Source organism: Naegleria lovaniensis, assembly GCF_003324165.1.
Source record: "Naegleria lovaniensis strain ATCC 30569 chromosome Unknown tig022, whole genome shotgun sequence".
Lineage (NCBI taxonomy): Eukaryota > Heterolobosea > Eutetramitea > Acrasida > Naegleriidae > Naegleria > Naegleria lovaniensis.
Window position 1 is genome coordinate 56,366 of NW_025407844.1, and position 26,346 is coordinate 82,711.

Consider the following 26,346-nt stretch of genomic DNA (forward strand, 5'->3'; position numbering starts at 1 on the left):
CCGCTCTGAAAAAAATTTAAAAACCCTCAATTCTCCAAATTTTGCAAATTATCGAATTTCTCAACAATAGGCTCTGAGACATCATTTGGCATCATGAGAAAAATCAGTGATCCTCCGTTTCTCAAGCAAGGACAAGTGGGTGGTTTGAAAAGTGGCCATCAGTCCATGATTGTGAGAATGGTGAGTCCCACCGGATCCATCTCAACCATTTCGTTACGGGAAAAACGTTGCTTTATACGATACATTAATGCCATCATGGAGAGAGTAAGCCTTAATGATCCTCACGAATGGAAAATGATCGGATTGGAGAATATTGAGAGTGATGAAATGTATGATCGGTTGAAAGATGGACTCGTATTCTTGTAAGTTGATTTTGAGTTTTCATCATCATGACCAATGACTCCGCGTGTATAATTATATTCCTCCTTTCACTCCACCCTCTACACCCGAGAATAGACACCTTATTGATCAGATATTACCCAATCTTGTGGAATGGAAAATAGTCTACAAGTCCAAAAGCGGAGAAGAATTGAACAAGATTAAACGCGTACAAAATCATCATCATGCATTACAGTGTTGCAAAGGATTAGGTATTGTCATTGTAAATATTTCAGCGGATGATTGTGCCGAGGGCAAACCAATGGCGCTTCATTCCATTCTCTCCATATTGATACGAGAGGAATTGTCCAAATCTCTGAATATTCTCTTCAACTTTCATGTGCTTGCGTTGAAAAAGCATGAGGAGGAGAGCATGAGTGAGTTTATGAGTCAGTCCGATCAAACCTTATTGCTGCGATGGATCAATACGCACCACCTGGAAACCAAGTTCAACACACGAGTCAGTGGATTGGGTGAGGAATGGAAGGATGGTAAAATGTTTGAAATGTTGCTGCAAAGTGTTTTGGGAAAACGGTACTGTAATGAGGACACAACACATCAGAGCGGTGAGGACAGAATTGCACATGTCCTGCAATGCATTGAAGAAAATGGTTTGAACAAGAAACGAATACTTCTCGAGGTGGAAGACATTAAGTGTGGAGAAAAATCTTTGATTTCTGCCTTATTAATGTCCGTATTTTCGAGTTGTGAAGAGTCTGCCAAGTCAATTCTCATACCGCACACGAGAGAGGAGCTTGAGAGGCTTGCTGCAGAAGCTACGGATATTTCATTGTCCACATTAGTGTCCGTGTTGCCATCCTCCTTCTTTAGTAGCTCCAACAATCGAGATGCAGGGTGGGATTGGAATAACGGAAGTGTGTCAGGAGACATGTTAACCATGGGCCAATCCTTTCTGACATTTCTCAAACACATTTCGCTCACCATGCAGAGTGGTATTAATGACATTATCAAACAGCGAGAGAGGAATGCTGAGAGAGAGAAACCAATGACCACCAGGTCCACAGTTGAAATGGTGAATACCAATCATGAGACGAACAAGAAATCTGTGAATGGAAATAATGATCGAGTAAATCCAGAGAGTCTCCAATCACAGGCAGTGGTTACCCATGTCACGTCCAAAAATGCTGAAATTGAATCGAACCAGCCATCCATAAAGGTTGAAAATGATCAAGTCCATACAGATCGCCACCAACTTGAACCAACCAACGGCGATGAAACAGAATATGAAAGAAAAGACCTGCATGCTGTGAAAGAGGAAAACAAAGTTCTCTTAAACAAGTTGCACTCCTTGACAAGTTGTGTTCAGACTGCAAGCCAAGATATTACCTACTTACTTTCCACAAAAAAAGACGTTCTCAACACATTTGCAGAGTACAAGTTGGGAGGTAATTTGGCTGTAGATAAGGTACTTTCAAATAAGGGCGTTATTCGCAGTGCATTCTGTGAGGTAAGTATTTTCGTGACCAATCAATTGATAATTTGAAATTATTCTCTAAATTTCAAAACAACTTCATGTTGTTCTCTAAACACATTCTTCAAACCAAAAGAAACGAGGCACTTCGAGGAAAAGTTGGAAAAAGCGCTATTTCATTCTCTTCAAGGACTTCCTCTTGTACTACAAGTCGAAGGATGGTTCAGAAAAACCAAAAGGCATTCAATATTTGGATGTTTCCACAACAGCTGAACTCATAGATTCAGAGGAAAGGAAGGGAAAGTTATTTGTCATCAAGTCTGCCAATCGAGCTCTGTATTGTTGTGCCGAAAGTGACGAGGAGCGATTCGCATGGATTCAAAGTATAAATAATTTGTTGAGGCATGACCTTTGAATTTTAAAACACTTGAAAAAACTTAAAGCCCTTGTCGATGAGCAGTTTTGAGCTGTTGTCGGTATGTAGTTGTTTCTAAAATAGTCCAATAAACAGAATCATGTTCTTGAATAGTTCAACCATGCACAATACCATAATAACATTAGATAACACGGAAATTGTAATGTTTTAGAAAATTATTGACCATTTCATCAAAATCATCGTTTAATAAATTTCTAAAATCATTCTAGAATTATTGAATAACTGTAGTAATAGTAGTAGCAGTAGAATACATTGTAAAAGCACAATTATTTACGAGATTTGTAAATTTTTGGTTTGCCAGAAAATGCAGGAACACTTGGAAGATCATCCACTCTAAATTGAAATCGTCCCTCAGTTTGAATACCTCCAGAGCTGTCCAAAGTGGGTGACTCCACAGGTGGAGGAGTTGAAACTGGTTGCTTTGGTGGTGGAGGAGGTCTCTTCTCTATTCCAGCATTTGATGTTCTCGGAGGAGGTGTGACTGTTGCAGTTGTTGGTGATGTTGTAGTGTTGTTGTTGGCATTCACTCCTATCGAGGATGATTTTGGTGGCAACGAAGGAGGTGATGTTCCTTTTGATGGGAGAGGAGGAGGATTTCTTCGCCCACCTTGTGGCACAGGAGGAGGTGCTCTTCTTCCGGTTCCATTTGCGTCTGTGGCTGATGTTGTTGAGTTCGTGTTCACAGTAGGTGGTGGCTGTGTAGCTGTTGAGCTGGGTCTAACAGGTGGCGGAGAGCTTCTCACAGGTGGTTGCTGAGATGTTGCCGTAGCTGTTGATGTGGTAACACCTCCCGAATTTGTTCTACTCATTGGTGGTGGTGGAGTGGACCTTACAGGAGGCTGTGTAGATGCTGTTGAATTGAATGATGATGTAGTGGTCGTTGTTGAGCCCATGCCTCCCTTTGAAGTTGGCACCGATGGAGGAAAGCCACCTGATCTTGATGGAGGAACGGATGGAGGTTGTGAAGAGGGTTCTCTGGGTGGAGGGTTACGTTGTGGTAAACTTGGACGTGTGGGTGGCTGTACACTATTGCTGCTGCTGTTAATACTACTTGTGGTTGCTGTTGTTGATGGTGTGGTTCGGGTGGGTGGAACTGTTGGAGGTGTTCTCTTGGGTGGCGACGACATATTTGAAGAGCTCGTATTGGCACTAGTTGCTGAAGCATTACTGCTTGTATTGGCCGATGATCCAAGACCTTGTCTCTTCTTGAGAATTTCATCCATCATGGGATTTCCAGTTGGAACACTGTTGTGATATTGTCAGAAAAGAAGGATCAATGACCATGTTGAGTAACAAATTCATGTCGTGTTTCCACGGAAGTGTATCGTCATGGTGTTAATACCATCGTTTGCATCATACGCCAGTGTAATGTCGTCATGATAACAACATTGACGAGTGGAATTGATAATTATCAAAATGGAAGTTAAAAATCATCGTTGTCCAAATCAATCATCGGTGATTCAATCATCATCACCATGACGAGTGGAATGTATTAATTCACATCATGTTTGTTTCATGATGATTGTTGTTGATGATTCAATATAGGTTGACGTAGGTACGATTATTATTATCATAACCAGGGAGAGTCATGTGATTAGGGTAAATAAAAGGATTAATGATGATGATGTATCAACAAAAACTCGTTTCAATGAAACACAACAAACCGTAAACATACAAGCTTGGTTTTGGTTGGGCATTGGCAGTACTCGATGCCGAGGATGTGGAAGGCTTCTTTGGAGCATTAGGATCAACCACTTTTCCAACAACATCTCCAGTCTTTTCCTTCTTCTCACTTTCTGGTACCTTCTTCAACTTTTGTCCTTTACGGATCGAGGATAATAAATCACCTCTTCCTGCAGTATCCACGTTTGGAGGTGGAGTATTGGAAACAGTTACTTTAGGAGGGGGAACGTTAACTGGTGGAGGTGGTGGAGGAGGCATTGGATTATTGTTGATTGAAATATTGGGTGTAGTTTAATGGATGAATGAATAATTCTAATCCACAACAAAATCTGTGATGATGGTGATGAACGGAAAAACGAGAAACTCTCTACTACTGTAAAAACGTAGTGGTGTGGTGGTAGTGATGATGGAACAATGAAGGAAATAAAAATCTGAATTGCAAAAAACTCTTCAAAAAACGAATGGGAAGAAGAGCTGTTCTGTTGATATTTTTTTTGCTTGTGCTCCTTTCCTTTGTTTATAATTCCAAGTGGTGTGCAATTTATGTGTGATGTTACTTTCTAATCATTTCACCAGAGTCTGTAGCATCATAATCTTCATTAAAAGTGGCATTGCTCTCAGAGGTAGAGTTGAGACGAGTGCCCCTTAGTGAACGTTGTTGCTCTGTCGTTTCATAATACTTGATGGCTCTCTTTGAATCGACATAGTTCATAACTCGTTGCATAATTTCTGAATCTCTCCATCGTTCTGGTAGCTTTTCTTTCCATTCTGCACTCTTCTTGTCTTGCTCAGTAGCAATCAACCAATTATAGAGGTCACTGTCATGCTCACACAATAAATCATAAAATTCTTCCAATTCCTTCCAATCATTCATGCTTGGAATGTGTTCTCTGGCAAATCCTCCAAGAAAGAGCTCAGTTTCTACTCGACCTCTATTTCTGCAATACATTAAAATACGACGTTTGATATTATTCATAAAGTTTTCTTGTTCTTGTTTGGTCATTTCATTGAGTGCTTTTCCATCCTTGTTTGCCTTTGCTAAAATTTCATGAAAATAGGGTGGACGAAAATCAGGAATGGATTTAATAATTTCTTCGTCTGTGAGATGAGATTCGGCAGTCTCAGAGACAGCTTCGGAAGCTTCATCATCCTCTTGTTGATTCTTTAAATCCGAAAAACGAGAAGGAGAGGTAGAAAAATATCTTGTTGATTGCACTTGATGATGGAATGGATGATGATGACCGTTAATCATTACAATTAAAGAGGATGATGATCCGTTCCGAGCAGGTAATATTTGAAGGCCTTGTCGGATGCAAGAAACACGTTTGAAAAGGGTTAAGCCAAATTTGTTCATTTTTTAATTGTTTAAAGAGCCTTCAATCAATACTGGGAAAATGAACAGGAATTATTATTTAATGAAGTATGGAAGAAGGATTGTTTGGAGTTTTAGGTAGTGGTCTTGGAGCTCGACTGTATGTTCTTTGTGGTTTCAAATATTCGTCACCACTGCTTGATCTAGTTTGTGCTGCGTCCTCAACGTGTTGCTTCCTCTCCAAGTTTCGACTTGAATGAGTGCTTGAAACATCATCGAGAATGACACACGAGCTCTCAGTAAGGACAGGCTCTCCTATGATGGTCATTGGTGGTCTTTCTAATAAAGTTATTAAATGGGTCATGCTGCTATTCAGCTCATTCATTGTAGGATTGGATTGATCATGCATGTCATGACGGTCCATTGTGTGTGGTTGAATAGGTGATGGTAAATCCTTTTCTTGTGGTTCCTCAGTGATAGTAGTTATGTTGGATGAAGGTCTCACCTCTCCTGAAGTTTGATTCATGGTAGGGCGATCAAACGACGAAGAATTTGTTGTGGAATCCCTTGACGAATGTGAAGGTGAAAATTTGTCAAACAATACTTGAAAACCTTCTCCAACTTTTTTCCCAATAATGCTCAATCGTTTTCTGGCTCTCGATGGTGACGATGTTGATATGGTGGCTGCATGTCGAGAAATGACTGGAGTTGATACAGATGCTGCATATGGAGAAGCTGAGAAGTGTTCATGATGATCGTGATGTGAATTGATAAACGAGACTGATCTTCTCTTAGGTGAAGTAATTTGCTCCTCAATTCCTGAAAATCGTTTCATCATAATTTGTCCATACATGAGTGAGACTCCAATATCAAAAAGGTGAAGCGTATTAAACATATTTTTCATGTCACAACATCCTAGAAATGCTTTAAAGCATTGTAATTGTTGTGCAGTTTCTGTTGCTTGTATGTAAGAAACAGGTTTAGGTGGAAGAGTTGGATTTTTCTTCTTCTTCTTTTTCAATGACAATGCTGTAAGGTGTTTTAAATTCCGTTCTGCAATGTCACGTTTCAGTCCAATGAGTGCCAATGTGGATTTTGGAAAATGTGCATCTCTTACTTTGCGTAATTCCTTGAAATATTCATTCGTTTCACTGGGTAGAGTATTGGGATTGGACATGTCAAAACAATATAAAAACAAGTCTACTTTCTTTTTGGATTGTCTCAAAATTTTTGCATTATCCGAATACTTTTCATTGATGGATTGAAATTTTTGAGGAGTTTTGTATTGCGTTGGAATGATTTGAGGAGTGTCATGAATAATGAGTTCAATTCGCTCACCTGTGAGTAAATAATATGGATGACAATACGTGCTCACTTTTTCAGTGGGTGAATATTCTGTATGTTGTACCGGCATGGTATGGCCAAAGATGGAATCTATAAAGGTTGATTTTCCAACCCCCACTTCACCAACCACTGCAATTCTGAATATTTTCCTGCGAGTTTTTCTCTTGACGCTTGTCACAAGCTTTGTAAAGGAGCCAACATTTGGATCGTACTCAGATGGAAGAGGTTGAATAACCATGGATGAAACGTCATTGTGTGGTTGTTGTTGATGAATGTGACCAAGGAATGTGTGTGCAGAATATTCTGAAATGGTATGACGTGTTGAGGTATGAGACGCCGCATCTGTCATACTCATGCGATGCTGTGTAGGAGTTGTTGTCGTCTGAAAGCTATTTGCATTTCGTGCAGGTGAATTCATTGAGTCATGATTCGTTGTTGACTGAGAAGAATTTAATTCTGCTGTCGTGTTAGAGGGTTCATGATGTGTTGCTGATGAAAGGATCGAGTTAGAAGAAGAATGATTCTGTTGTTGTTGCTGTTGTTGTGACTCAGAGTTCATATTATCATGTTGATAGGAACAAGCATGATGATGATGTGACATCATGTTAGGATCCACTAATCCTGAATAAACCTCCACAATACTTCTTCTGGCCAACGTTGCTGAAGTCAATGGAGCAGAATCATTCAATCGCCAACTTCTTCTCTCAAACATTCGACCCGAATTGGATGAGAATGATCCTCTCGTATCACTAAGGGTTGTGCTTAATCGAGAAGAAGTTGTTGTGGTGTAACTGGTCGTTGTGGACCTTCTCTCTCCGTTCATGGACGATGAAGAAGAATCCGATGTTCTATTCGCCGATGCCACACTCGAAACACTTGTTCTTTCATTCTGCTGCTGCTGTTGTTGTTGATGTTGTGAGGACGAGAATTTCATCATCAATATGGCCATCACTCGATCCATTTGATCCTCAATCATGGCATTGGACAACAAGTGAGGAAATCTCTTCAAATGTATCTCGTTAATGATCCTCAAACAGGTCCATGAAATGGTTAACTGATTTTTCGAGGTGAGCCCGAGTGAGAGTAAATCCCGAACCGAGAGAAAGGGTAAAATACACTTCTCGACAATTTCCGGATCCATATTCTTCAATAATTCAACCGCTTGCTTATCCATGAATGTTTCTTGAATGTTTTGTGGTTTCTCCAAAGTGGGCATGAAATGTTTCATCAATTCTGTAGAGAGTCTCCGATTGAGAGCCTTCTTGTTCTTCTTTTTCATTTTCGGATCATGAGGTTGTTCCGTATCAGTGGCCCACTCTACATGAACCACCTCCTCATTGTTGTCATAGACATTTTTACGTGGATCAAAAACCTCTTCATGAATAGTACTATTCGTTTTTTTTCCAATTTCGGAAATTTCTTTGTGGTGATGAACGGAATGTTCATTGTCTTCATCTTGGTCCTCTTCGTCCTCATCATCCTCATCGTCATGATGATTATTCCATTCAGGATTTGTAGTTGCTGAACTCATGGATGAATCCGAGCGATGAATGGTTGGAATGATCAATCGATCTTCTCTTCGTTTTCGCATGAGAGCAATTTGTCGTTGTTGGGAGACGGTGAGTTCATCTTCATCCAATGAGCCATGAACGGAATCGAAAATGCGAAGTGTTGCAGGCATTGATGTGGAGAGACAAGTCTCTGTGTTTTTAACGGATGTACAATTTGTGAATGATGTTCGCGAACTAAATGTTTGAAAAGAGACACAATGGATGCGAGTGATGAAACGTTGTTTGGTGTTCGTGATGTTTTTTGTTAACTTGTGACTTTTGTGTGTAGCGAACTGTCAATTGTCATTTTCTATTAGGTTCGATATTTGGCAAGAGGAACGAAATGGAATGAGAAATCTTTCGATCCAACTGAAACGTCCATAAATGCACATGGTGATGATAAGATACAACAGCACATTAATGATACCTGGAAGTTGTAGAACCAACTACAACTGTAATGTTTGTTAATAAATGGTACTTGGATTGATGTAGTTTTGGTTTTCAAAAAAACTGATGCAGGAGTATTTCTGTAATTTACTGATCTGTGTTGTTTTGAAATAAGGTTATATATAACATTTACATGTAAGCTTCCATACAAGCAGAAACAAATTGTTCCCAAGTAAACGTGCCTGTCCACAGAAATGAGTATCCTTTGGAATGAATTGATTTCGAATAATACCCAAGAAGGCACACAATTCAATATAACCATCAAAATTGATACTTCCCTTATTCTGAAAATCAAACAATGAAACATCTTGTCCAACAACTGAGACGAGAAATTAAATCCCACTCGTGACAATGTGTAGCCACTTCAGATTTTTCTAATTTTCCTGACTTGTTCAAATCCACACTTTCAAATCCTTGTTTCATTTGTATCAAATATTGATGCAAGGCAGAATATTCATCAAAATCAATCGATCCATTTCCGTTCCGATCAAACATTTTAATCAATCGCTTGGCACATCTCTCATTAAACGCAGCATAAATATCACTTCCAGGCATGGTCAACACTCGTTGCAATTCAAGAAATGAAATCTTTCCACTCTTATCCAAATCTACGGCATCAAACAGTGGCCGCAAGGATTCATTCGGAGTAAAATTTGGAGTTTGATTCATCATGTTCTTTCAATTAAAGATATTCTGGTAGAGCTCTGGTGGTTGATTTTTTTTTTGGAGTTCATAAAAACTGTAAATTTTGGTTGCCAAAAGTTCGTCGATCTTGAAAAATGAACTCGGAACTGTAACAAAGATCCCAAACGAGTTGTTGAAAAACAAATTTGCGTGCCAACAAGCTGGAAAGAAGAAATGGCTGTTGAATCGGGAATTGAAATATAATAATGGATTCTTTCCAGTGGAGTTTATGAACGATAAGGAATTTATTTTGAATCATCATCATCATGGATTATAAATACATCATCCGAATTACAACAAGATCGAGAGTTTGTATTGAAAATGGTTCAGCGTCATGGCTTGGACTTGCTCTTCGTTTCAGAAGAGTTATTAAAGGACAAACCATTGGTTCTGGAAGCGATAAAACAAGACAGTACGGCATTTGAATACGTGCCTCAAGAATTTCAAGATAACATGGAATTTATTTTGGATGCAGTGAAACACAATGTGGAGGTCATTACGCATGTGGAAAAAAAGTTTTGTTCTGATCGACAGTTTTGGTTAGAGGCTGTGAAACGAAATGGTCTCGCACTCAAGTGGGCACCTTTGACGTTTAAAATAGACAAGGAAATTGTGATGGAAGCCATTAGGCAAAATAAGGATGCATTGCGATGGATACCAGATGAATTGACAAAACTCCAAGATTTTGTTCTAGATTTGTTCAAAACAATACAACCAGAATTAGAGTCCTTGGAAACCTCGCTCATACTCTGTGCTGTTCAAGAAAGTATTTACTTTCTAAAAGTTGCACCGAAAGAATTCCAAAACAATAGAGAAATAATTTTACAAGCAGTTCAAAAAGATGGTCGTGCACTTAAATTTACTTCTGACGAGTTGAAGGATGACAAGGACATTGCTCTTCTCGCCCTTCAAAAACATGCTAAAAGTATCAAGTACTTATCCCGAAGACTCCAAAGTGATAAGAAATTGCTTTACTTGCAGTGAAGAAGTGTGGAAAATTATTGCGCCATGTCAGCGATGATTTGAAACGTGACAAACAAGTTGTGTTGACAGCTGTTGCACAATGTGGTTTAGCTTTTCAATATGCATCCATAGAGATGAAAAACGACAGACAAGTAGTATTAACAGCAGTACGACAAAATGGACTCGTCTAAAACTGGGAAGTAATGAAATGAGAAGCGATGCAGAAATAGTACTTGAAGCAATCAAAGAACGTGGAAATTGTCTTCATTTTGCAACAGATGAACTAAAACGCAACAAAGACTTTCTATTGCAAGCTTGTAAACTAGGATGTGGGTTTGTGTTAAAAGCAGCGTCCTATGAATTGAAAACGGACATGAACTTTGTAATGCAAGTCGTCCAACTAAATGGCTTGTCGTTGCAATGTGCGTATGGTGAATTTCGTTCCGACAAACAAGTGGCATTGGAGGCTGTGAAAAGTAATGGATCAGCTCTTCATTATGTCGACGGTGGGTTGAAACATGATCCAGAGCTAATCATGGAGGCCTTGAAATGTAACGGATTTGTTCGTTCGTACACAGATGAATTGTTTCGGATTCGAATGGAATTTGCTTACTTTGGAGCATATTTAGGGACCAGTCTGAAATGAAATTTGGTGTTAGATCTTGTTTTTCCAAAGTCGACTGAAAAAAGCTCTACTTTCATAGATCCATTGATTTTTTCATTGTTGTTAATTTGCATTTCTGCTAGATAACAACCATGACTGTGTCGTGTAAGCCAACTTTGCGTCAGCTAAATGAAAGCAAGAGTTTTACATGTAATAAAAATCTGTTGTTCACCAAAATGAAAACGTCGTCGAAAATAGTTCCTGTCCTAGAATGGTATTGTGGAGATTGTTGAATGTGACACACATAATTTTTGGAAAGCTCGAGAGAAAAAGTCTCGTTTCGAATTTCTCTCCAATATTTAGATATTTATCAATCGCATTACCACTTTTTCAGGCCTGGCTATTTTCACACCTTATATACAAAAAAATTCCTAATTCAACTCATTTAACTCTCTCTTCTTTGGTGATGAATTATTTCATTTGCTTGTTCATGGTGCTTGTCATGATGCTCATTTCTCTTTCATGGAGAGATGGTACGTTGGTACATACTGCTCCAATTACTATAGCATTTCCAAATTTCAAAGTGAACTCACATTGACAGATTCCAATCAATGCATTGTGGAGGTCAATGAGCGGTCTTCACTTCTTCCACAAGGAAAATTCTTAGAACTATTCCCACGGATTTACCTTATGGTTATGCAAGAATGATTGAAGAAATTCAAGTCACTCCCATGTCAGCCGATGATCCGTCCATCCAAGTATCAGATGTTTCTTACTTGCCATCAGGAGATGGTATGAAACAAATACATGTTTCTTTAGAACATTCCACTTCAAATAATGAGACAGTGACCTTGCAATACAAGTACAAGATGAATGGACCTCTTTTTGTTTCACAAAGAGTCAAAGTCTCATGGTCAATTGGATACGACGAGGAGGCACAATCTATTAACAATATTGAAATTTCTGTGAAATTCCCAGCGAACATGTTCTCAAAGATCGCTTCCTCTTTGAACAATTTCAACGTGAGTCAACAAGGTGAAACAATGATTGTGACATTTCCAACAAGTCGTGTTGCTGTATCGTCTTATCGACCCATGTTCAGTGCTAATAACTTGGTATTTGACAGTTGTCAAACTTATTGGTATACGCGTGGTCCACTATTCACAATTTTTGGATTTGTTGGCACAATCATGGCAATTATGATGTTTTGCTTGGGTGTGAAATTTGTTCGTCACAACATGAAAAAAAAGCACAAGGAACCAGAACATGTTTAGGGAGGAGCAATATCTGTTAGAAATTTCATGAAGAGTTGGACCATTCCAATTCAGTTTCAATGATAATTTCATCATTTCTAAATGATAAAAATCTTCTGTTTCATGAATTTTACATGTTGGTGTCGTAGACATCATCTTGTTACAATGCAATAACCAAGGCTGTATTACTTCTTCTTGAGGAGAATAGGGAATGATTTTCAAAGCAAATATACTCTCAAAAATCATATCTTGAAGTTCGTTTAAACACTCCCTTACTTGAAATTTTCTCAATGTTCACTGGTTGCGATTTTGGATCGAATGGAGTATGATCGTTGAAGCAATGTGGTAACACAGTCTTTGTTGAATGTTCAGCTTGAATAGGGCCACACATAGGAGCTGTGCTCAAAAGAGCATGAATACGAGCACATTCTTCTCGAGAATAATTGTATTGAGATTGTTTGTGAGCATTGTCACATGTTCCTGTTAAATTATAGGCTCTAATTTCTGATTAAGGATGTGAATACACGTTCATTGAAACATGACAACATTCATATTATACATTTTGAATGAAGATGTCATGAATAATAAACTTACCAGCACAAGCTCTCAAATTGCAATCACTCAAGTCTCCAAATCGAGCCATGTCATACACATGAAGCATTTCATGACTCATTGTTTCTGTTGTATTATTTTCACGAAATATTTTCAATATCACAAAAAAATTACATTCATACTCACCTTTTAGTGCTCCTGGATTTGCCATTCGATCACAACAAATAGTGATATTTTCTTGGATTGGATTAAAATATCCACCAATTGGGATTTCACGCAATGCTGATGGATGCTCTGGATCTGTAGTGCAAAACCTAAAATCGAGGCCTTTTCGAATGTGTACTCGTCTATTTGTGTTTGTAATTTCTTTGAGCAGGAAATTGACTTTGCTCTGTGTCATTATATTTTTCAAATAATCATTTTTCAAAAAAAGAAAATATAATTAAATTTAAAGATATGGAAATCAAATAAACGAATCCATATAAACCCACCTCCGTCAAAATTTCAATGGCATCTCTCCGACATTTTTCAATGCTCCTGTAATAGTTAAACACATTAGAAGGAGCAGCACTCATCAAAGGTAATTGTTCTAATGGTTCGTGTTGTTGATTGGATGATCCAGTTACTTCATTATGTTGTTCCGATTCCGATGATGTGTTTAGGCTTGATGATGAAAAACCTTCCGAAGGTGATTGTTCTCGATTCATTTTTTTAAATTTTATTTTTCCTTTTTCGTTTTTTTCAAATCTGAACAAGAGCAACTCATTGGCGACCATGGAGATCCTTTGGAAACATGTCAAGAGGAGGTGTTTTGTTAGAGAATAAACCCAACTCGTCATAACTCTTTGCCAATTCAATCAATGGTTTGCTGTATGGAGATTCTTCAATTCGTCGTCGGAAACTATTCATGACATTGAACAAGGCATTTCTTTGATTCGTATTGCAGTGTTTGATCAGTTCAATGACTACACTGACACCATGTTTGTTTTGAAGTAATTGGAAAAAAGATCGACTATTGAATTCCTTAATATTGCCTTCTGTTTCTAAAAATTTTCTCATGATGGGCATTCTTGTTTCTGAATTTCGTACGAGATATTGAATGACGTGACAACCAAATGGATCCAGAGCTAGATTCATACTATGAGCCCAAATATCTTTCATGAGTTGTGTTTTTGTTTCTTTGGTCACAAGATGTGCTGTTGCTGTGTGAAAGGCAATTTGCAACACTAATTGAACGGTATAAGCTGCATATCGATCTTTGGCCATTTGAAGCATGTGTTCTGAAAACTCTTCCATTACAAAATCATTCACTGAAAAATTCACTTGTACTTTCTGCTTTGAATAATACACAATAAGGTTGAGGACATATTCCACGACGCGTGAACTGTATCGTTGATAACTCAGAAGAGCAAAATTATTCCTCATTTCTTGTACGGCCATATTCAAATATTGAACGTTATTCGTCAAACATAATATTTGTTTCATGAGAAAGTTGGCATATCGATCTTGTGAAAGGACAAGAAAATGTCCTTGCAGCTCATTCACAATATTGGAAACTTCAGATGTAGTTGCTGCTCTAAAAGCATGATTCAACACAAACGAGGAAGATGCATTGAGAGCCATCAAGAAAATATTTCCCGTAAAAGAAGAGATCAGGGAACGACGTTGCGTAACTGACCCAAATTTCATGCAGCCCACAATGAAAAAGGCACCATAAACATTGCATGCCAATTCCACATAGTCCTTCTTCGATAGTCTTCCAATAAGAATTCTTCGTGTCTCTGGAAATCTCGTTAATATTTCCATAATCTTACTAGGTTGATGAGTTTTTAAAATTTCCATTAAAGATTGATCTTTGAGCTTTTTAAGAATGGTTAATTTTTGTGATATGGTACCAAATTCAGCGATGGCTCGTATAAAGTATTGTGCAATAGGATCCCAAATGAGAGCAGAAATTCTATTCTCAATTTCAGATAGCATTTTCTGTGTCAAATCAACCTCTCCATCCACAGAAAGCAATTCAAATAGTCGTTCACATATCATGGAGCCACCTTTTGTGGATAATAACTGATCCACATGTCCCAAAATGAAATTTTGGGCAAAATAGAGTCGTTGCTGAGGTGTGCACACTTTCAAAAAGTGATACACGATAAATTTTCCGAATACATGAATAAGCAAACTGTCAAAATGTGGTTTCAATTCCTCAAACAATAGATCGAGTTCAGCATCTGTGTAACCTTGAACCACTCGTCGGGGTTGTGTATCTCGCTCCGTAATCCAAAAACCCTCTTCTCCTCTCTGAATGACATCTGTGGCAACGTTTGAACCTTGTAGTTGTTTCAATAGATCATTAAATTGTTCGGAATCCTTGGAGATCCAAGTTTTCCTAACTTGTAAACAATTGGATATGAAGGCAGATCCATATTTATCAATAGCAAAGGCATGAAGATGTCCTTTCAAATCTGAAATACATAATCTCGCTCGTGTAGCTCGATCCATGCCCATATAGAAATATTTCAATAATTCATCTTGTGCTTGTTGTGCATATTGCATGAATTCTTCTTTCAGATATAAACTTTGTTCATGTTGTTCTGAAAGAAGTTCTGGTTGTGGTGCTGACCATATCGATGCATTCAAATGTAGAGATGTCAAAATATTATCCCAATCGTTTTTGTCATGATCTTTGTTTGAGGTTTGAGGAGAGGTTTTCGTTCGACCATGACTTGTAAAGGATTTTTGAGAGGGCGTTTTAGAGTCTTTGGATGATCGTTGTTGATTTTTACTGTGAGGATGACGAGAGGAATGACTAGAAAATTTAAACATTTCTTCATATTCTCGATCCAGTTCATGAGAGAATCCAGTCGTTGTTGTTGAATTTGTATGATCAAAATACAAATGTGGAGGTAAATCTTGCAGTAAATCATTGTAATAGGCTTCACCATGTTCATCATGTTGAATATATTCATCCACTAAATCCGTTGGAGGTTGGAATTTCTCTTCGGAATGAATGATTTTGGATAATTCTGGTGGTAAATCTATAGATGATGGTGTTTTGTAATTGGAGAAATTTCTTTCATTCATTCCGATGTTGCTATTGTCAGAATGATTGGACTCCGAGAATAGTGATGAGGAAAACGGCCTATGTATGTGAGTTATTAAATGATGACATTTGTTGGTAGATATCCGAAACAGTACAAAACCTTTGGCATGTTTTTGGAAATAACTCAATGTTGAGCAAGACGACGGTGATGATGAAAATCGTTCCGAAATTAATTTGAACATTTTTTTTAAAATTGAAAAAAAATTCAACAAAACATTGAGAACCCGGATCTCTATTCTTGTCAAGAACATTTTGATTGAGCATTTCTCGAAAAGTGCAATACCTACAGTAGGCTGACTATCGATTCATTCGCTCAATAATTTACCTTATTATTATTACACAATGTCACATAGACACAGTTTCATATTGAAATGAAACTATTTTACACAAATTGGAAATTAGGACTCTTCAATCCCCATATCAATGGAATAAACACACTCGACAAGATGAAAAACAAAACATTCAATGGGAATCCAACTTTGACATAGTCCATAAATGAGTAACCACCTGGTCCTTGTACCAATAAATTGCATTGATATCCAATTGGAGTGGCAAATTCAGCACTCGATGCAATTGCTACAATCATACCAAACATTTGTGGATTCAATGAACGAGATTGAGCAATGGCAAGGGCGAGTGGTAAATTGAGAGAAGCTGCTGCATTGTTGGTGATGACTTGTGTCGTGGTTTGGGTCATGAGAAAGACCACTGCTGGAAGTAAAATATCAGGAACTTTAAGAATGTTTAGCAATTCAGCAAAGGCTTCTGAGATGCCACTGTTTTTGATTCCAGTACCGACTAGGTATGTGGTGTTTGTTCACAATGATGATTTGTTCACAACAAACCATATGATTACAATTTTCCATTTTTGGACATTATTAAGGAAGACATGATGAAAATTTTTGATTCACCAATTCATAATATATCAACCAAAAGAATCGTTATTTTCAACCTACCTCCAAGTGAACATGCCACTAAAATTAATAATTGCCAATCCACAGACGCAATTGCCTTCACAGGAGACAACAATCTCAAAAACACCATCACTGCAAACGCCACCATGGCACACAACACCATTGGCACATTCAATGAGGCTGCAAGAACTACCGCAAAAAAGATGGGAATCATTAAATATTCCCACCACCACAAATTATATTCCTTTCCTCTAAATTTCACAATAAAAGGTCGATGATCTTGTTTTGGATTTACATTACAACGGAAATGATGAAAAAGTCCAAACTTTCCTTGTACTTTTCATAAAAATCTGGCTTACTGAACACTAGAATGGTGTCTCCCATGCGAACTGTTTGATGATTGAAATCGGTCGATTCGGTTCGTGAACGGACAACAGATTCACGATGTCTCACTGCCAACAATACGACTTGATAGGTTTGTGAAAAAACGAGATAGGTTTGTCCCACACATGGATTACTATTTCCAATGACACATTCGAAAAATTCTGGATCGACGTGTGATGATTCATCCTTGTGTTGTTGTGAATCTGAGATGGGTGGAGGATGTGTTAAATTCTCTGCAGTGGTCGACGTTCGTGTGATATCAATGATGGATGATGAACCATTTTCATGTTGATTGGCTTGTTGTAATAATTGATGTTGTAATTCACTTTTTGGAATGGGTGCATCTCGAAGGGAAATGGGATCTCCATGTTGGTTTTGTTCGTCGTCATGGTTCAATGAAATTTGATTGTCTTCATGATGCTGTTGAGAGGAATCTAGTACTGAAGATGATGGATCGAGCTCTGAAGTAGCATGTTGTGAAAGATCGAGTGAACGTCTTCTCAAAGATTCGGTTCCAATCATTTTGTAGATGGTTGTGTCTTTGAATTTATCAGTCAAACCTGTAATGGCATTGAGTGCCATAATTTCTTTTGGATTTCCTTTGAATATAATCTATGGGTAACAATATTCGAAGAATATGTTTTGGAAATAAATTGTGTGAAAAAATGTAAAATAATGATATTGAAATAAGCTTACCTTATCACCATATTGAATTAATAAATTATCTGGAACTGGTGTAATTCTTTCAACATCATCGTCGTTATCTGTCATGTAGTTTTCTTCAAAACTTCCACTCGTATTGAGTCTTTCATCCGAATATTTTGAATTAAGGATCATTCCTTCTTGTGACAATTGCGACACATTCAATGGTCGAATAATTTCAATAATTTCCAACGATGAGAGATGCAAATGATCCAACACTTTTTTCTTGTTTTTTCCAATGAGAGGCGAGTTCACATCTCGAATGTTAATTTGTGAAAGAAATTGTTCGGATCGTTCTTTGGCATATTTGAAAAGACCTCCTTTCTTGTCTGGAAGTAACGAATAGCCAATAGTGCTCATGTACAAAAACATGGCTACCATTAATATTGATCCAATGAAGGAAAATTCAAAGAAGGAAAATTCTTGATAGCCATAACTGGCCATTAATCCAGACACGACAAGATTTGTTGAAGTTCCAATGAGTGTACACTGAATATTACAATCAATTCATGTGTGATGAGTAGATTCATGTATAATATTTTCAACAATTGTTGATTCCATTCATGAAATCCATTCACAAAATGGTTCGAAATGGTTCGTAACATAACTTCGAAAATCAAACAATAGAATAACATACCATTCCTCCAACAGTCGTTGTATAGGCAAGAGGAATTAAAAATTTCGATGGCGATAATCCATACGTTCGGCACCAATCCTTAATCAATGGTAAAAATAACACCACAATGGGAGTATTGTTCAAAAACATGGACAAGACACAAATTGGAAAGAAAATTCTCAAATAGGACAATCGTGGAGAAATAATGGGCTTACCAAACATTATTTTCGACAATTTCAAAATCATTGGACTTGTGGAGAGAGGCTGTACTACCGGGAAAAGAAATGCAATGGCAAGCATTCCGTCGTTCGAGAAACCTGCCAAAGCTTGCTTGAGTGTGACAATGCCAGTCACAAGGAAAAACGCTAATGCCACAAATACGACAAAATAAGGTCTGAAAATATCAAAAATTAATCCTACAAGCATTCCCAAAACGGTCACCATGACAAGCCATAATTGCCAATTCGTAATTGCAAAATTAATAACTGGTGAAGAAGCTCCACAAGTATTGACAATTCTTCCTGAAGCTAAAATTGTCTCTGATAACTCTTGCTCGGCCATTAATGTCGAAAAGTCATCATCACGTTCAAGAGTTGCCTTATTTTCCTCATTATTCACAACCACTCGCAATGAATATTTGGATTCAAACAAATCTGGAACTCTCAAAAATGCATTCGTATTATTGGTACTCGATACCAGTGAATGACCTAATTTGATCAGATTTGGTTTTTCACTACTGGAAGTGTTTTGTGTCGAGTTGATATTCATATTGAACGGCGATGACCATTCTTGAGGCACAATGACATTCTGTCTTTCAGATGTTGTTGGTTGTTTCCAAAAATCATCATGAATCAATTCCAAAGATATATCATGCTCCTGTGTGGTGGGTGACGATTTGGTGTGATTCGTATTTGATGTGAAATTCAAAACTTTAGAATCTAGAAAAACTCTCCATGCCAATGTTGATTTTTCATGTTCATAGGAAATGGTAGCAATTCCAATTACTTCTACCACCGATGTGTTAGTATTGATGGTTGTTTCCTTTTTAAATTCACATTGAAATTTGTATGGAGCAGCTACAATGTGTTGTCATCATGGACCAAAGATCACACAATTTTTATGAAATTATTCCATAACATCGCGTCAAGTAAAATAATTTGTAATGATTGTTGTTGTCGTTGTTGTAATTGGTACCCAAATGACGATCCAAATGACAATAAATACCTTCGACCATGTCATGAATAGCCATCTTTACGATGATTGAAATAAATAATACAAGGATGACACCTCTTCGGAGTTGTTGAGAACGAGAATGGCCCTCATAATAACTTGACCGAGTACTTTCCCAACCATCATGATGATGTGTGGTCATTTTGTGTGATGATGATCGATTTTGATATCAGCTCTCGGAGTTTGGTCCTGTGTGTGAAATATTTTTCTTCACAATTCCTGAAACTTCCAACATCTCTTTCCTATCTTGGATTCTTACATACAACTGAAGCATCATTGCCTTAGTTATTCCTTTCTTCAAGTCCATTCAAACAATTTGAAGTAATTGTTATTCTAAGGTTACATTTCAATATGGATTCGTCAAATACTTTTTGAATGAATTTACAATGCAAGGTTGTGTTGGTTTGAAAAAATTGGAAAGCAATCGATCAAGTGGACACATCCAACAAGTCGGATCCGAACAACAGTGTGGTATATCCTTTTCTTCAGGAAAACGTATTACATTCACACCTATTTATGAAACGTTAGCGTTGGGAAACCACAAACACATCAATTGTTGTTGGGAGGTCGGCCGGGAATCAAGTCTAGACCTCTTTCAAATCTCTAATTATTCTTCCGCAAGATCAAATTGGTGGAGTGCCTGAAACAAAACGATAATACGTTTGGGATCTATCCGCGTGAGTTGAGAGTTGATAATTGAACCACACTTTTAGCTTTACATTGTGCACACAGTCCAAGCGTAACAAACATTCTCTTATTATTGAGACACACAATTTTCATCATCGGAAATTACTTCAAATCAAACGAACCCTCACGGATCTTCAATCTTTCTAATTGTACTTATATTTATAATTATTCATTGTACTATACTAGTAGCCTCCAATTGCAACAACAAGGAAAATGATTTCTCCTTCCTCATCACCTCTGAAAAGAAAAATGAGCACGACTACAAGTACTGCTGCACCGACAACAACGAATTCATCATTGGGAATTTCTTCTTCGCCGTCTTCATCGTCCGAGGCTTACTCGTATGAAAAACAACAAAAGAAGAGAATGATTCATCATGATACCCGAACGTTTGCCCGAGAATCTGATTCAATAGAACATGAATGTGAGGGTGTTCCGCTTGAAAACTTTCTAAATGAAAGGATTGATGAAAAATTGAATCGATTTGAAAAAACTTTGCGAGAATTGAGTGTATTCTATAGAGAGGGAACAGAGAATGACATAGATGATGAAAAATCTTGTCACCATCACGATATTAATAGAAACAACAATACTGCTTCTACAATGCAGCATGCCATTATCAACCACAACACGAACATATTAAACGAAGACAAGCAGCTCGAAGAAGGATTGGAAATAGAAATTTCACACCGAAAAGCAATTACAACACGATTCAAGTTTCTCAATGCCCACGACATGCTTCGAGTTGCAGGTATGCGTGGCGTGGAAGATTTATTTTGTGGAGGTGACTATGAAGACGTTTCAAATCATATTCGTCCCACCATTGATTTCGAATTATTGGACGTACTGCTAAAAATCTCAATTGCTCAACACAATGCAAAGAACGGAGTTTCCGTAATTTCTATTTTTCAAATTGCATATCAATTAACACAAATTATGTTTGCAGAACGAAAAGCTGCCTTGAAATTTATGAGTGAAAATATGAGTGCATCTGATGATAAAATTGCTAGCGAATCATCAAATGTAAACGTTGAAGAATTAATAATTTGTCAAATTAATCGAATTCGAGTGATGGAATATAATCCTGAGAAGGGAGAAGAAATCAAAATTGCATTGACATATAACGAATATCAACGAGAGCATTCCTACAGAGTTTGGAACGATCAAAGAGAATCCTGTGAAATATTTGCATTGGGAAAATTATTATTCTCACTTCTTGCATGGCACTATTTGGATTTTGAAAACTTCACTCATCAAGAATTATTCGAAACCATTTCTCAAAATTATGTACATACTGAAAATTTATGCGAAATTATGGCAGCAGTCATGAGAAAATTATATCATTCACAAACAATGGAGCATCGAAAACAACTACTAGATGACTTGATCACTGAATGGCCTGCTGGAAAATTCACCACAATCATGCAAAATTCCTACAATACATCTACTTATATGAAATCTGGATCGTTTAATGCGGGCGTGTTGGATTGGCTATTCGAACAATCCAAAAAGCAGTATTACAAACAGCATGTGACTACACGCTTTTTTAACCTCTTTAGTGATTTGACAGAGAATGGCACCCATTCGGACGAGGACTCTACGAATCCATTCATCAACTCGTCCTCCGTTTTCGATTTTTTCTCGTCACATTGGGAAGACTTGGGAACTGTGAATCATGATGCCATTTTACGAGACTGCATCTTTTCCAAGAAGAAGATTGAAAGTATCCTACAAAAGATTAGTTCCATTGGAAATCCCATCATTCAAAAGCGATACATTAAGAAGGTACTAGTTGAAATTCTACCCAAATCGTTACAACTTGCACTGCATCCTCAAATTGAAAACGAGTTCAATATTCAACAATCATCAGCCCTTACGAACTACCTCTTTCCAAATGTTACCTTCTTTCAAAAATATGCACCACTCACAAGAGCACTCTCATGTTTACTCTTTCCCATACCTGAGCTCAGAATCAAATTAGATACATGGCAATTTGTAGAGCTGCCACAGTTTATTTCATCTGTGAGCCAAAGCATGGCCATCCATAACAAGGAAGAAATGATTCGATATTTGGATATGAATCCATTTTTCCAAGGAGAGCCCTTAGTTGCTGAATCCAACACACAACAACCAGAACAGTTGAATCAATTCCAAAAGGAAGATGAGCATTCACCTGAAAATTCAGACGAAGCACAGCAGCAATCACACATTCGACAAAATACCTTCATGTCCGCCATTGCATTTTATGGCTTGTCAGATTTTAAAAGCTCCATAACCATTTTAAATCGAGTAATTGAGAGCCGATTGAGACAATTGAACGATATATTGAACCAAAATCATGACATGTCCACCATCGATCGAGGTAGTATGGACACAAGCCCCACTCTACTTTCGTATGACTCTCTCATGGAAAAACAAGCCATCTCTCTGGACTTGCTATTGACTGAATTAATTTTATCATATTCTTACAAGGCGAAAGGACAAACCGAGACGAAAATGTATGATGATGCCAAGATTTGCTCCATTCATTCCATTAAGGTCATTCATATTGCACATATTTTACTTTCCAAAAGCAGCCACCGATTCGAGGAAGCACGAAAACTCATGAAGGAAATTCTTGAAACACACTATGATACCATTGAAGCGGGAGTACAATTATATGCGGTGGTGGAAACATGTGTCAAGCAATGGAACAATACAACACCTTCAAGCACAAAAGAAGAAATGGCAATATCCAATCACAAGACACTCGAAGGTTACTTTGTGTTACCAAGATGGCTCATTTCCACATTCTTTACCATTGCTTATATTTATGACCATATTGACAGCTTTGAGGAGGCTATTCGTTTGTACAAATTTGTGATCATGGTCTGTCCAACCTATTCCATGGCGTTCAACAATTGTGGAATTTGTTTGTATAGACTTGGAGCTCCCAATCTTGACCAAGAACCCAACATTGACCAAGCCATCTCTGCCCAATGTGAAGAAGAGTCCTTTGCTAACTTTACTCTGTCGTCGAATTTGGACAAGGCCAATATTTGTCCTCATGTGAATCGAGTAAGCTTGCTAGTGGCTCAGTCAAGCTTTAATAGCGTTTCCCGAATTAAGAAGAATCTCTTGTCCATTGCTGAAGTGTACGAAACAATTGGATATGAAGGCGCCACAACACTTTTGAAGCGACTGTTTAAGGAAGATACCACTCTTGAGGCAACATATTTACTCTGGATTCGAGATCGAAGGGAACGAGCAATTTTCGATTCTAATTGCTGCATTTTGTGTAAAACATCTGTCGAAGGATTGGAAGATGTGGCCGAATATTTATTTGATCGATCCTTGAATTTCCAATCACTCTCCATGTTCGATCAAGCTGTCATTGACTTGTCACGTTGCTTTGAATTATCGGTTCTGCTTTCACACAAAGCAGATACTCTGGGAGGTTACCAAGGAGCGTCGGTCTTTCAATCGAGTGTACTGTTTAACAGAGCTTTGTGCTATGACTTTCAGCAACGACCAGCAGAAGCATTGGAAGATTTATACAAGATTTTAGAAATTGATCCGAATGATGCTGATGCATTGAGCATGATCGATGAAATGTTACATAACCATAACGCTAAATTACGATTGGATTAAGGAATTCTAAATTTATTATTCATTAATGGATAATATTACAGCTCTGAATCGGCTCATTTACGTAGTATTGACAATCTGCCCGTTTAGTAGCTTGTTAACACAATTGTGAATACACCTTTCAATTTTGGTATTTTACCATTTCTATACCAAATTTTACAAATCCCAAAAAGTGTTTCCAAAGAGAAGATCATTCGATCGCCTGAAAAACAATGTTTGTTCCATCCTCCGCCTCCTCTCCACAACTCCCACCCATCCATTCATGCCCACGACCATTCGCTCTTACTCGTCAAACTTTTTCACAGAAATTACAAGTCCGCTACCACTTCTCACTTCCCCAAGAAATGATGGTCCTTCTACAACTATAACATCAACCTTTGAAACAGTTGTAAACATGAACGCTCTTCCTTGCTTTCAATCGCTACCCGAAGAATTATTAGTATTCATTTTCACATTCCTTCCATTGCAATCGATTCATGTGCTTTTTCAAGTGTGTAAATATTTTCATTCGCTAGCGCAAAGTGATTGTATTTGGAGACAACAATTTGTAAATCTCATGGTATTGAGTCATCATCAGGCACATGTTTCATCTACAGAAATTACCACAAATGGAAATAACCAAAATGGAAATTCTACGAATCATTTAATGTCTTTGGCGAATAGCATTCTTCCAATGAGACAGTTATTTTCCACCTTCTCCATTTCGAAAATTATTCAAAAACTACAATCTCAGTACTTGACATTATTTCAAAATTCCATTCAAGATTTCACACAAGTGCATCCGGCAATGACGCAACATCTACATCACAAACAACGAGAAGGTCTTTCCATGATTCAAAGGAACCTCCTTTTTACTTATTTTCCAATGATGAATCTTTACAAAATTTTTACAAAAAGTCTCCAACTGTGGAGGATTATTATTAGATCCAGATTCATATGTGACCAATCCATTACGAAGAAGATTCATTGCCAAACGGAGAGGAATGGGATGGATGCTGAATCAGCTCCTTCACAATGAATTTGTCATTCAATGTTTATTGGTTCGAGAATTGTTGAAAGAAAATGTTTCTCAAAATTTTCAAATTCATGTGAAACCAGAATTTTACGACCACTCGAACGTGACTCACGAAATGAATGAGTGTTGGAGTGACTATCACAAACAAGAGCCTGAAGAATCTATCCATGTCCTTAATGATTCAATTGAAACAGAGTCTGTCGGGAACACTCATTCCATTTCTTCCATGAATTTCAATGAAAATGACGAATCTAAATTGTCTCAACATTTTCATCCTTCTGCAACGAAAACCACTCAACTCTGTATGGAAACTCATCACCACCATCCGCAAGATTCAAAATTTCCCACTCCATGTAATTGTTTTTACATTTTATGTGAATATCTCATGAAAATGAATCATCACTATGGTAAAATCGATTCGAGAGAATATTTAGGTTTGAGAATGATTAAGGCACTGAAAATTTATCAAACATTTGTCTTTCCAGTGTGTCTTGCCTTGTTGATATTATTGAGCATGTGTTTACATGGAGCGTATTTTGAATTTTGGAACAAGTCGAAAGCAGACATTTATGTGTTGGGATTGATTGCTTCCGTGTTGTTGCTGATGGGTAGTTGGTTGTGGGTGTTGTGTATCTTTGGTAAGTTTGTGTGTCAAAATGATGAGTCTAACTTTGGGAAATTCTAAAATTGTGAAATATCTCACTCTTTGGAACCATTTCATAACATTTAGTCAGTTTCTTACTTCAAGCTATTGAAAAGAGTTTTCACTGCACAAGTTCAAGACCTTCACAAGAATTTAATTCCATTTTGTGTATCTTTTACATGTCCATGCAATGGCTGCCTGCATTGAGCATGTGTTATTTTGTGAAAGCATTCATGAATTCCAGTGTTCCATTCTTGGCTCTTTCTGGAATTTCCTTCTTCCTCATTGGATGTAACATGTTTATACTGTATCGATTTCGATTGTTGAAATGTGCGAGTACTTTTGAAAAATTGGTTGGAATTTTAGGCATGGTAATCTTGTTCATGATGTTTCTAGTTACCATTCCCATTTCTATTAAGGTCGATTTTCAATTGAAATTATTTTCTGGATATGTATCGATTGTGCTGTGTGCGCCGTTGGCTTTGATTGTCTTTGTGTTTCAAACACAAATGTATGTCGTGGTTCAGGCATTCGCCTATTGGTTTCGAACCACATTGGTTCATCCGTTGAGAGTGAGCATGGGATCGGCATTTGTGTTAGCATCACTCATATCAGCTTTTGTGAGTGTTCCTGCTGTGGTTGGAATTGTGTTAATGTCGTTGCGCATCGATGGACTGATTTCATGGAATTATTTGTACTTGTGCACACCGTTTCTTGTGACCTTGTTGAGTCAATTTGCAATTATTGCACAATTTCTAACGTCGAGATAGTTTCAACACAATACCACAAG

General features: G+C 37.6%; 12 protein-coding genes across 12 annotated transcripts; 5 read left to right on the forward strand and 7 right to left on the reverse strand.

Annotated features, from left to right (window-relative positions):
- Positions 1-93: 93 nt before the first annotated feature.
- C9374_004753 (uncharacterized protein) lies at positions 94-2,225 on the forward strand (the record flags this gene model as incomplete). Its single annotated transcript, XM_044694427.1, has 3 exons — positions 94-362; positions 457-1,846; positions 1,947-2,225. The coding sequence occupies 3 exons, from the start codon at positions 94-96 to the stop codon at positions 2,223-2,225; spliced, it is 1,938 nt and encodes a 645-aa protein (XP_044548465.1).
- A 287-nt stretch (positions 2,226-2,512) lies between these two features.
- C9374_004754 (uncharacterized protein) lies at positions 2,513-4,187 on the reverse strand (the record flags this gene model as incomplete). The annotated part of the gene is made up of 2 exons (XM_044694428.1): positions 2,513-3,491; positions 3,922-4,187. The coding sequence occupies 2 exons, from the start codon at positions 4,185-4,187 to the stop codon at positions 2,513-2,515; spliced, it is 1,245 nt and encodes a 414-aa protein (XP_044548466.1).
- Positions 4,188-4,482: 295 nt separating this feature from the next.
- On the reverse strand, positions 4,483-5,283 carry C9374_004755 (uncharacterized protein; the record flags this gene model as incomplete). The annotated part of the gene is made up of 1 exon (XM_044694429.1): positions 4,483-5,283. One exon carries the CDS (start codon positions 5,281-5,283, stop codon positions 4,483-4,485), a length of 801 nt encoding a protein of 266 aa, XP_044548467.1.
- Positions 5,284-5,341: 58 nt separating this feature from the next.
- Positions 5,342-8,266, reverse strand: C9374_004756 (uncharacterized protein; the record flags this gene model as incomplete). The annotated part of the gene is made up of 1 exon (XM_044694430.1): positions 5,342-8,266. One exon carries the CDS (start codon positions 8,264-8,266, stop codon positions 5,342-5,344), a length of 2,925 nt encoding a protein of 974 aa, XP_044548468.1.
- A 607-nt stretch (positions 8,267-8,873) lies between these two features.
- C9374_004757 (uncharacterized protein) lies at positions 8,874-9,254 on the reverse strand (the record flags this gene model as incomplete). The annotated part of the gene is made up of 1 exon (XM_044694431.1): positions 8,874-9,254. The coding sequence occupies one exon, from the start codon at positions 9,252-9,254 to the stop codon at positions 8,874-8,876; it is 381 nt and encodes a 126-aa protein (XP_044548469.1).
- A 333-nt stretch (positions 9,255-9,587) lies between these two features.
- On the forward strand, positions 9,588-10,875 carry C9374_004758 (uncharacterized protein; the record flags this gene model as incomplete). Its single annotated transcript, XM_044694432.1, has 2 exons — positions 9,588-10,198; positions 10,362-10,875. 2 exons carry the CDS (start codon positions 9,588-9,590, stop codon positions 10,873-10,875), a joined length of 1,125 nt encoding a protein of 374 aa, XP_044548470.1.
- A 662-nt stretch (positions 10,876-11,537) lies between these two features.
- C9374_004759 (uncharacterized protein) lies at positions 11,538-12,107 on the forward strand (the record flags this gene model as incomplete). Its single annotated transcript, XM_044694433.1, has 1 exon — positions 11,538-12,107. One exon carries the CDS (start codon positions 11,538-11,540, stop codon positions 12,105-12,107), a length of 570 nt encoding a protein of 189 aa, XP_044548471.1.
- A 214-nt stretch (positions 12,108-12,321) lies between these two features.
- On the reverse strand, positions 12,322-13,345 carry C9374_004760 (uncharacterized protein; the record flags this gene model as incomplete). The annotated part of the gene is made up of 4 exons (XM_044694435.1): positions 12,322-12,590; positions 12,681-12,764; positions 12,825-13,029; positions 13,130-13,345. The coding sequence occupies 4 exons, from the start codon at positions 13,343-13,345 to the stop codon at positions 12,322-12,324; spliced, it is 774 nt and encodes a 257-aa protein (XP_044548472.1).
- Positions 13,346-13,400: 55 nt separating this feature from the next.
- Positions 13,401-15,920, reverse strand: C9374_004761 (uncharacterized protein; the record flags this gene model as incomplete). Its single annotated transcript, XM_044694436.1, has 1 exon — positions 13,401-15,920. The coding sequence occupies one exon, from the start codon at positions 15,918-15,920 to the stop codon at positions 13,401-13,403; it is 2,520 nt and encodes an 839-aa protein (XP_044548473.1).
- Positions 15,921-16,120: 200 nt separating this feature from the next.
- On the reverse strand, positions 16,121-19,726 carry C9374_004762 (uncharacterized protein; the record flags this gene model as incomplete). Its single annotated transcript, XM_044694437.1, has 6 exons — positions 16,121-16,536; positions 16,695-16,903; positions 16,948-17,648; positions 17,733-18,227; positions 18,376-19,430; positions 19,579-19,726. The coding sequence occupies 6 exons, from the start codon at positions 19,724-19,726 to the stop codon at positions 16,121-16,123; spliced, it is 3,024 nt and encodes a 1,007-aa protein (XP_044548474.1).
- Positions 19,727-20,484: 758 nt separating this feature from the next.
- On the forward strand, positions 20,485-23,901 carry C9374_004763 (uncharacterized protein; the record flags this gene model as incomplete). Its single annotated transcript, XM_044694438.1, has 1 exon — positions 20,485-23,901. One exon carries the CDS (start codon positions 20,485-20,487, stop codon positions 23,899-23,901), a length of 3,417 nt encoding a protein of 1,138 aa, XP_044548475.1.
- A 259-nt stretch (positions 23,902-24,160) lies between these two features.
- C9374_004764 (uncharacterized protein) lies at positions 24,161-26,326 on the forward strand (the record flags this gene model as incomplete). Its single annotated transcript, XM_044694439.1, has 3 exons — positions 24,161-24,719; positions 24,796-25,551; positions 25,644-26,326. 3 exons carry the CDS (start codon positions 24,161-24,163, stop codon positions 26,324-26,326), a joined length of 1,998 nt encoding a protein of 665 aa, XP_044548476.1.
- Positions 26,327-26,346: the final 20 nt, after the last annotated feature.